Source organism: Sturnira hondurensis, unplaced genomic scaffold, assembly GCF_014824575.4.
Source record: "Sturnira hondurensis isolate 20B ecotype Veracruz unplaced genomic scaffold, ASM1482457v3 Scaffold0009182, whole genome shotgun sequence".
Taxonomy (NCBI): Eukaryota; Metazoa; Chordata; class Mammalia; order Chiroptera; family Phyllostomidae; genus Sturnira; species Sturnira hondurensis.
The window spans coordinates 542,296-552,876 of NW_028081813.1; the positions used below are offsets into that span (position 1 = coordinate 542,296).

Below are 10,581 nucleotides of genomic sequence, written 5' to 3' on the forward strand. Positions count from 1 at the left end.
CCTTACCCAAGGATATGTTTACAGATTTTGAGAGAGAGACTGGAAAGGGGAGAAACACTGATGTGAGAAACATCGATCATTGCCTCCCGTATGTGCCCCAGCTAGGGATTGAACCTGCAACCTTGGTACATGCCCTGACCAGGAATCTAACCTGCAATCTGGTAATGTATGGGATGTGGCTCCAAATGTGCCACACTGCGTGGTGTGGCTCGGTCAGTTGGATGCAACCAAAATGTTGCAGGTTTGATTCTCCGTCAGGGCACATGCCTAGGTTTCCGGTTAGATCCACGGTCCGGGTGCTCATGGGAGGCAACTGAGGAATGTTTTTCTCTCTAAAAGCAATGAAAAAATGTCCTAGAGTGAGGATGATGATGACGATGATGATGATAATAATGAAAACTGCTAGTACAGTGGATCCCAACCACCAGAAGGAAGCTTTGTAAATAACTCTATTGAACTGATAATTAATGTGCTCCCTCCAAAAAAGAGAAAATACCGGGAGCCAGTATCTATTTTTTTCTTCTTTCGTCCCATCCATCAAGACCAATAAGCTCAATGTTTTTGTTTTTTAATTGAGCTATAATTGATATATAGGGGCTGTGGGTGTTCAGAAGGAGGTGTGACTCAATGATATGCAGATTACTTTGGGCTAAAGGCTACTTTAACTGCTGGTTCAAGAGAAATTTCTGCCCCTCCCTCTACCTGGAATGTGAATTAAGGCATTTGCCCATAAACTATTATCAGAGATAACTTTTTTTAACGTATCTTTTAGGGCAGGGCAAACTTCAATCTACTTTGCCTAGCCCTTGGTCTTTTAGTTTTTTTATCATGTTCTTTCCTAAACTCTTTATATAGAGTTTTACATTCGGCATCTAAATCTAAGATCCATTTTGAGTGAATTTTTGCTTAGGGCAGGAGGTTTACATAGTTTTTTTTTCTCTAGAGACGACCAGTTGCTCAGCACCGTGTCTTGACACCGTTCCTCACTCCACTTTGCACCTTACCCGCCCCACCCCCATCCATTCCTTCCACGGCAGTCAGAATTCTAAAAAAATGTGTACGAATGATGTCATGTCCTGATCCAAATGATCTTATGGCTTCTCGGCATAGCATAGTCTGGCCCTTCTCCAACGGCATTTTCTGCCACTGGATGCCCACAATTCTACTCCGCTCTCAGATAATCACCGGACTTGCTCTCTCATTTCATGCGTCGCCTCAGAGATTTCCTCAATCAACTTTTAAAATAGTTTACTCCAGTCCTGACTGGTGGGGCCCAGCGGCTTGGGCGTCGCCCACAGACGGAAAGGTTGCCAGCTGGATTCCCGGCCAGGGCGCATGCCTGGGTTGCCGGCCAGGTCTCCGGGTGCGGGACGTGCGTGCGAAGGGGGCGCGGTGGGGCCGGCACCTGAGCCACATTTTCCCTCGCACATCGGTATTTCTCTCTCTTTTTCTCCCTCCCTTCCCCTCTCCCTAGAAATAAATAAAATCTGGAAAAAAAAAGTTTACTCCCTCGATTTCCCCTGCCTCCCCTCCCCCCAACCCCGGTTTTTTTAACGGCACTTACATAATGCGATATACGTCTGTTTATTGTTCGCCCCACTCCCGACCCCACTAGAAGTACCAAGAGAGTTTACTGCTATACCACCAGGCCCTAGAACAGTGGCAGGCACAGAGCAGATACTCGATAAAGAATTTATTGTTTGACAGACTGGAAAGAATGAGTAAATGTAAAGCCAGAAGACACGTCTACCTCTGAGTCAAGAGCGCGTTCAGACTTCAGGCAAAGTACGAGCGCCACCTCCCGGGAAGTCAATTTGCTCCAGGATGGAGGAAGCGAGTCGCAGAATCTTAAAAAAAAAAAAAAAAAAAAAAGGCCGCAGCCTNGCAGAATCTTAAAAAAAAAAAAAAAAAAAAAAGATGGCCGCAGCCTGCCGGAAGAGCGGTGCCGGAAGTTAAAGATCTAAAAGTTGCTCCCTAGAATGATGCCCGACTCACAAGGAGCGGGGGGCGGGGGGGGCGTGGAAGCATGAGCAAGTGGTGCTCTGCAAAAAGGGCTTTCGGGTAGCCTCTTTGAGCAGAAGGGTTCCGCCTGTGCGGGTGCCGGGAACCACGTGGGGCAGGGGCGGGTTTCCGGTGCCGGCGACGGGAGGCGGAGTGGAAGTTCCAGCAGCTGGAGGGGTGAGAAGGGTTCAGGGTCCTGAGAGGAAAGGGAGAGCAGTGGGGTCGGGGGCGCGGGGAGGCGAAGGAATCATGTGAGTTCCGCTCTGAGAGGTGGTGAAAGGGTTTGAATGGGAGGGAAGGGTGGGAGAGCGTCTGTCGTCAGGTGCGTACTTGTCAGCACATGTCCACGTGGACTCGCCTTTGTCCGTGGTCGTGGCTGCCTTTCGCTTAACTCCGTGACTGCAGGGGTTGTGCCTTGTTTTTCTCGAGTGCAGTCCTGGGTACGGAGTTGGAGCTCAGTATATCATTGCAGAACGAATGACAAGTGTGTCATGATGGGCATGGAGGGACATTTACAGGGACTATTTCTGGCTTTTAAACCACATTTTTCTCCTGGCGAATCCATGCTTGTCTCGAACCTCCATCGGGAGCTCTCCTCCAGTCTTTGGACTTTGTCTCTTGGAGGGACGGGGTGATTATCACTTAAAACTTCTTTTTTTTTTGCATTTGTTTAGTGGTAGCCTCTGGCTAGGTGTCTGATCAGGGACAGACAACAGATCACTGGGGAAGACAGACTCACAAACATACAATTCAAATGCCTTGTTAAGGTGCTATAATAGGTTTACTAACGTACGGGAAAATAGAGTCAGGAGGTGGTGCTGCTGTCCACTTGAGAAATTGCCTTTCTAGGTGAGAGGCCTCCTTTCTCGTCCTGTGGAGGCAGAGCAGGTCTTGGGCCCAGCCTTCGTCTCTGTAGAAGGAATGATCTGGAATAGATGCTTTCTAGGCTTCCTTCCAGCGTGGTGTCCTGTATCAGATATTACTAATGGCTGTAGTTCTCCCACAATCCAGCGTTTATTGGTTAGTCAGAATATTCATCACATCTTATCACGTAGCATAAATTGCACAGGGTTGGGAAATCTGGGTTTTGGCCTGCATTCTGGAGCCATAGGTCTGTTTCCTCATTTGTGAAATGAAGGAGATTGTAATGAAATAATCTCTGAAACTCTTTCTAGTTCTAATGCCATGATGTGTAGTAGGTGAAATCATGTTTTATACTGCCTGGGATCAGATGTCCCTTTCACATGATCAGTGTAGTTTTTCTCATTGGGATAATTGAGATAGTTTTTTTTTTCACATCTCCTATTTTAGTTTTGCCACAGTATTGGATACACAGTAGATATTTAATATAAGTGCATTAAATAAAATAGGATATGCTCTGGCTGGTGTGGTTCAGTGGGTTGTACACCCACCTGTGAACCAAAAGGTCAGTGGCTCAATTCCTTGTCAGGGCACATGCCTGGGTTATTGCCCAGGACCCTGTGTCGGGGCGTGTGAGGGGCAACAGATCGATGTTTCCCTTGCACATTGATGTTTCCCTCTCTCCCTTCCCCTCTCTTTAAAAAATAAATAAAATCTTAAAAATAAATAAAATAAGATAGAAATGATAGCTCCTGCTTTTGGACTCTTCTCCATTCTGGAATATTAGTTCATACATGAGAGGACTGAGGAGGAATTGGGTTTTTACCAGAGAGACTTGGAGTTGACATGAAAAATTCAATCAGATTAATGGGGTAATCCGCTTGGGAAGGATAATGATGTAGGCAGGATATTTACTGCTGTTTCACCGATCAGTGCCGTCCCGCCTGTCTGTCCCCCCAGGACCATGGCCAACAGTGAGCGCACCTTCATCGCCATCAAGCCTGATGGGGTCCAGCGCCAGCTTGTGGGAGAGATCATCAAGCGTTTTGAGCAGAAGGGGTTCCGCCTTGTTGCTATGAAATTCATACAGGTAAGGGGACTTTACTCTTCCTGTTCCTATTCTTTCGTAGGACAAGGGAATGGTGTAGGTTGACTCTTCGGTGACCTAGCATCATGGCTGAGTCTTGACACAAACCAAGATCTTTGGGACTTTAGAAAATAGCCTCCCCTTTCCCTTAGCAATGCAGAGTTCCATATTTACCGCAGGACTGTGGTTTCTTTTTTTTTTTTAAGATTTATTTACATATTTATTTATTTATTTTTAATTTACATATTTATTTTAAGAGAGAGGGAAAGGGAGGGAAAAAGAGAGGAAGAGAAACATCAGTGTGTTGCTTCTCGTGTGCCCCCACTGGGGACCTGGCCTGCAGCCCAGGTATGTGCCCTGACTGGGAACTGAACCGGCGACCCTTTTGTTCTCAGGCTGGTGCTCAATCCACTTCGACACACCAGCCAAGGCAGGACTGTGATTTCTGACTCAAAACTCTGGTCATGGTTGAGCTTTGTTCTTGAGCCTCCCAAGCAGACAATTTTAGACATTTTTTTCCTCCTCTAAAGGAAATCTTTCTATCATCATTTACCACCACGTACTGTCTAGCATATATTAGGCACCACTGAGGTGTGTGGGGCAAAAGTGTGGTTTTTTTTCCCCTTGGAAGGCCCATCTGAAACAGCAGGGAGCAGACACTTTTGCAAAAAACTTGCAAAGCAATATTCCAAAAAAATGCACAGGATTGATTGGCCAAGGAGCCTTCTTCAAACAAACCTGGGAAAGGAGAATTCACATTCTCGAAGAAAATACATTAGGGGACAATCTTTTTTCCTATTAAAAGAGTCAACTTTGGACTCTTCTAGTACATCTTAAATTTAGTTTGGTTTACAACTGATTTCCTATGTGATGTTTTGAAAAACTGCTGTAATTTTCGAGGGAGTAATCAGATATTAATGCTGAGGGGAGAGCATGATGGAATGATTAGAGCCAGGTGCTTTTCAGAGGGTTTGCATTTTGTGTTAGGTTTGAAGGCAAAATGAAATCAAGTATAGTTGATCAGACATGTACCATGTGCTGGGCATGTGTATTTTCTCATCTCGCCCTCATGGCAACCCTGAGAGGTACTTATTCCTGTGGTTCTGAGTGATGAGGAAGCTGAGAGGTGGAGGTTAAGTCACGTGTCTGAAAGCACACACAGCCAGGATGCAGCTGGGATTTTAACTCAGGTCTCTCTGAGCCCCAGGCTTGGTAAAGAGTGGGAGGAGGGGTAGTTGCCATGAGTCTAACAGGGTTATTTGATTCTGATGAGGAGGGAGATGAGGGAAAACTAGAGCTCCTCCCCCACCCCCCCAGAAGTCTGATCTGTTTTGCAGACTAGAGATAATAAAAACCCATTACTAGCAGTAAAAGAGTGTTCTGGTAAGGGAAGGTCAAAGCAGTGTGTGTGAGAAGATGACCACTAATCCTCGATTCGGATTGAAAGGGACGGTGAGGATGACCTGCTAACATGGAATGAACACATGGCTGTGTGAGTTTACTTTGGCAAGTGACCTTGTCTGTGGGGGCGGGACTTTAGGATGCCCTGGACGTGCTTTTCGGCAGCAGATCTCCACATTTGTGTGCGTTACTGAAATGTGCAATATGCTTTGAACAGTGCAGTACTGTGAAACTGGTTAGCCCCTTAACAAGTCCATGTGCAGTGGCAGAGAGAGAACACGGTTGAGTCGAGTGAGAATTGCTCAGCAGATGGTTTTTACTTTAGCTAAGTTGGTTTTTTTCTCACATATCAGCCTTGTAATGTGAGAGAGTCCAACTTATTCTACAGCAGAATTATTTATTGCTAGATGTTGTGAACTTTTGGGTAGTTTGCAAATAGCTGTGAGAATTGCATGATCACGACCCCAGCCCTTTATCCCCTGAGTCAGCATGAAGGGTTCCTGGTTCAGTTTGCCTCTCATCAAATGTTAAAACCAGCCTCCTCACTCCCCTCTAACATTTTAGCAGAGAGTTCCTCTGGGAATGGAAATTCATTGCATTGTAAGATTTCCTGTCTAAAGCAAGACGACTGAATACAAATCTAATATTCTGTAGTCTTATCTGACCAGTCAGGCCAATGGGGCAAAATTGGTACAAAGCTTAAGCAGTTTTAGTCCTAGTAGTTTTTTCTTTCTTTTTTTTAAAGATTTTATTTATTTACCTGTAGAGGGAGGGGAGGGGAGGGAGAAAGAGAGCAATAGAAACATAACTGTGGGAGAGATGCATCTATTGATTGACTCTTGCACGCCCCCAACTGGGGAACCGGGCCCTCAACCCAGGCATGTGCCCTGACTGGGAATTGAACTGCCAACCTTTTGACTCACAGGCTGGTGCTCAATCCACTGGGCCACGCCATTGGGGGCAGTCATGGTAGTCTTGAGAATGAATTGGGTTATAACAGAATCAGTGAGCTGGGAGCTCACATTTTAAACAGCAGGATGGGTGAGGGGGAAATAACCACTGGTTCCTAGTTTTGGGGGCCAATCCTCATTCTCTGTCTTATGTACCAGGCTTCTGAAGACCTTCTCAAGGAACACTACATCGACCTGAAGGACCGTCCATTCTTTACTGGCCTGGTGAAATACATGCACTCAGGGCCAGTGGTTGCCATGGTGAGTGGGCATGTATGGGATGTTGATGTGAATGACTCAGTTGAGGGTGAAGAGCGAGTGTTGTGATTCATACTTCTGATGCCTGGACCTCACTGACGCAGAGGCAACTGGGGCTGGAGGAATGGACAGTTAAGATATGAGTCAGCTCTCTGGTCCACTAAAGACTGGATCACATTTGCTTGCTGAACTGAAGACTCATAGCTGGGAGCGATCAGGATGGGTCTGCCCGATTACAGGCCTCTGGAGGGGATGACTTAACTTAGTAATTCTCCAAATAGGTATTGGTAGTCATCATTTTGCCAGGTTCTTTTCTAGATACTGGGGATGCAGTCATGAATGAAACAAAGTAGGAACCTGTTTTCATAGCTTTCCTTGCCTATACATCTTGAAAGGGAGGATGGGCAGATAATGGAGAGACCTCTCTCCATATATTTGTTCAATGAATGGATGTTGTCTTAAGGGGGCTTTTTACTTTTCTTTTTTGAATTAGTAGTCTTCAGATTTTCTGCTGAGATTGGCTTTCTTCCTTGACTGTACCTTCATTTGTCTTTGGAGGTCTGGGAGGGGCTGAATGTTGTGAAGACAGGCCGAGTGATGCTTGGAGAGACCAACCCAGCAGATTCCAAACCCGGGACCATCCGAGGGGACTTTTGTATCCAAGTTGGCAGGTGAGAGTTGGTACTTTTTACCCTTTTCCAAAATCTGAGTTGCCATAAGAATTTGGGTTCCTACAGCTAGGGATGACCATGATACCTTATGCAGATCAATTTTAAATCAGTTAATTGCTTCTCTGTCTCTTAAGTTTGTGTTTGGCTTTGCAGGCTCTCTGCCTTTGGTTGCCAACATCACTGTAGTTGTCCCTCTTTTGGGAGGGTAGAGCCTGGTGTAATACACCTTGCTGGCCAGAGTCCTTCCTAAAGTCTCACTGCTTGCATCGATGGTGCTAGGAAGGGGGGGTGTGGGGAGGGCAGTCTTCATCCTACATTAGAGGTAGTCATGGGTTTTCTCCTTTTCTTTTTTTAAAACAAATTTGCTATCTTTGTTTTATTTATTTATTTATTTAAGATTTATGTATTTTTAGAGGGGAAGGGAGAAAGAGAAACATCAGTATGTGAGAAATACATTGATTGGTTGCCTATCACGTGCCACCAACTGGGGACCTGGCCTGCAACCCAGACATGTGCCCTGGCTGGGACTCAAACCTGTGACTTGGTTTGCAGACCGGCATGCAATCCACTGAGCCACCGCAGCCAGGGCGTTTTTTTTTCCTTTTAATGTGAACTGATGGTGTGGGTTTTTTTCTGCTGCAGTAGTCTGTGGGCTTTCCGGCAATGGGAGTGAGGGGGCTTCTGGGCAGTTTAGCCCTTGTGGTCTCGGTAATATGCCCTTGTTTCCCATCCAGGAACATTATCCACGGCAGTGACTCTGTGGAGAGTGCAGAGAAGGAGATTGCCCTGTGGTTTCGGCCTGAGGAACTGGTAGATTATAAGAGCTGTGCTCAGAACTGGGTCTATGAGTGATGTGGAAGCAGCTGACAGTGCTTCTCTCTCTCCGTTTCCTCTCCCTCCCACGGCAGGGGACCAGACTGTAGCCGATCTACTTATTTCTGAGAACTTCCTTATTATCTGGGGGGACACTCTTGGAGCTGTGTGTGTTCCCTTTGCAGTGTTATATGCTACCATTAGATTAAAATGTTTCACCCAAACTGGGATTCATCAAGTTTGCTATTTTGTGTTGTATTGCTTTGTATTCTTTTTTCTTCTCATGCACTCTCTCTGGCTAACCTGAGCTAATAGAGAATATAAACACTAAATGAACTATTTACAATGGCCTGAGAGATCACACCTCTACGCACACAATCGCTGCCTGTCCCTGTTCCCCTTGCATTCCACCCATTCTATCACTGCACCTGTCAACAGGCATCCACCAAGGTTCTGTTAGTTATATGGGAGAGGAAGAAACTTTTCTCCATCCTCAAGGTTCTTTCTGGCTGCTCTCCTGATCAAATAGACATGAGACAGTTTAACAAGATAAAACAACCAAGTATAATTTCATGTGTATGTGAACCTTGCATACATGATAGGGTCAGAGACCCCGTGTGCAGAAGAGGTTCAAAGGCAGAAGGGAAAATGGATCTCTGTGACCTTCTGAGCTAGCAATTAGTTTCAGCACCTGGGGACTTCAGAAGGCCACTACAGGGAGAATATGTGTTCAGGAATTCGTAGTTTACCCTGCTACATAGGTAGGTCAAACGAGGTTATCTCTGATAATCTCTTATTATGGGCAAGGCCCTTAATTCAGTTCCAAGTAGTTAAGGGAGAGGCAGAAATTTCTCTTGAGCCCTCAGCTAAAATTGCCTTTAGCTCAAAACAACCCACACACCACAGAAGCACATCTTGGGGCAACTCAGTCTGAACCCCCACAGTTGCCAAGACTGTCCTGGGCACAGAGGATTCACTGGAAATAAATGGTATCCTTCATGTTCCTGAGAAGTGCCCAGGGACTTGGTGAATGGGGGAGTGGAAGTTGAAATTACACCAAAATGGAAAGGCTGTGCATTATGGGCCTGGGGCCCTGGGATGGCCTCAAAACAAGCAGAATACATCTGGTGAATGCTTCGATTTGTTAGGACACTGATTTGGATGCTTTAACAGAGGCAAATGGAAAATTACTTTTATTTAAATGTCCAAGCTGGAGATCTAAGGTACAGTGCCGTGACTATAGTTAACAGTACCGTATAGTATAGGGACTTCGGCCAAGATGGAGGTGTAGGTGGAAACACTGTACCTCCTCGCACAACCAAAATTAAGGACGAGATTTAGAAACCAAAATACAACCAGAACAGACAAAATCGAGCTGTATGGAAGTCTGACGACCATTCAACTAGACCGGTAAGGGGTGAAGTTGGCAGCCATTGGAGAGGGATCTCAGCACAAAATGGCTGTGGCAGCCAGACCCGCAAACGAAGGCGGCGCAGGGCTGACCTTGGTCACACATTCGCGCACAAATAAAGTAGGCAAAAAAACGGGCAGCAAGACAGACCGAGCAACCCAGGGCCCCAGAGACGAGAAATAAAGCCTGAAAGCACCAACTGAAAAGGTGCTGGCCTGTGGGAAGCGGCAGGAGGAACTGAAATCCAAGAGAGAGCAGAACAAGGGACTTTGCCCCTCTCTGACTCCGCCCCCACGTACAGCGTCACAACCCAGCGACATGGGTGACCTGCCTCAGTGAACACCTAAGCTTTCACCCTCATATGTAACAGGTGTGAACAGAAGAAAACATTATGGCTCAAGCAGAACAGCTCAAAGCCCCAGAGCCTGTAATTCTAAGTGACCAAAAGACAGCCAACCTATCAGATGCACAGTTCAAAATACTGGTGATCAGGATGCTCACAGAACTGGTTGATTTTAGTTGCAAATTAGATGAACAAATGAAGGGTACACTAAGTGAAATGAAACAAAATGCACAGGGAACCAATAGTGATGGAAACAAAACTTTGACTAAAAGCAATCAAGTGGACCAGAAGGAAGGAAGAAATGACCAAACAAAAGAATGAAGAAACAAGAATTCAAAAAATGAGGAGAGGCTTAGGAACCTCCAGGACATCTTTAAATGTTCCAACATCAGAATTATAGGGGTATCAGAAGGGGAAGAGGAACAGCCACAAGTGGAAAACTTATTTGAACAAATAATAAAGGAGAACTTCCCCAATCTGGCAAAGGAAATAGACTTCCAAGAAGTCCAGGAAGCTCAGAGAGTCCCAAAGAAGGTGGACCCAAGGAGGAACACACCAAGGCACAACATAATTACATTAGCCAAAATTAAAATGAAGGAGAGAATCCTAGAAGCAGCAAGAGATAAGGGGACAGTCACCTACAAAGGAGTTCCCATCAGACTGTCAGCTGATTTCTCAAAAGAAACCTAGCAGGCAAGAAGGGGCTGGAAAGAAGTATTCCAAGTCATGAAAGGCAAGGACCTCCATCCAAGATTGCTCTATCCAGCAAAGCTTTCATTTAGAAT

At 45.7% G+C, this 10,581-nt stretch overlaps 1 protein-coding gene across 1 annotated transcript; it reads left to right on the plus strand.

Moving 5' to 3' along the window:
- The first annotated feature begins 2,082 nt into the window (after positions 1 to 2,082).
- On the plus strand, positions 2,083 to 8,280 carry NME1 (NME/NM23 nucleoside diphosphate kinase 1). Its single transcript, XM_037056881.1, has 5 exons — positions 2,083 to 2,178; positions 3,823 to 3,952; positions 6,460 to 6,561; positions 7,117 to 7,229; positions 7,964 to 8,280. The coding sequence occupies exons 2-5, from the start codon at positions 3,827 to 3,829 to the stop codon at positions 8,079 to 8,081; spliced, it is 459 nt and encodes a 152-aa protein (XP_036912776.1). The 5' UTR covers positions 2,083 to 2,178; positions 3,823 to 3,826; the 3' UTR covers positions 8,082 to 8,280.
- Positions 8,281 to 10,581: the final 2,301 nt, after the last annotated feature.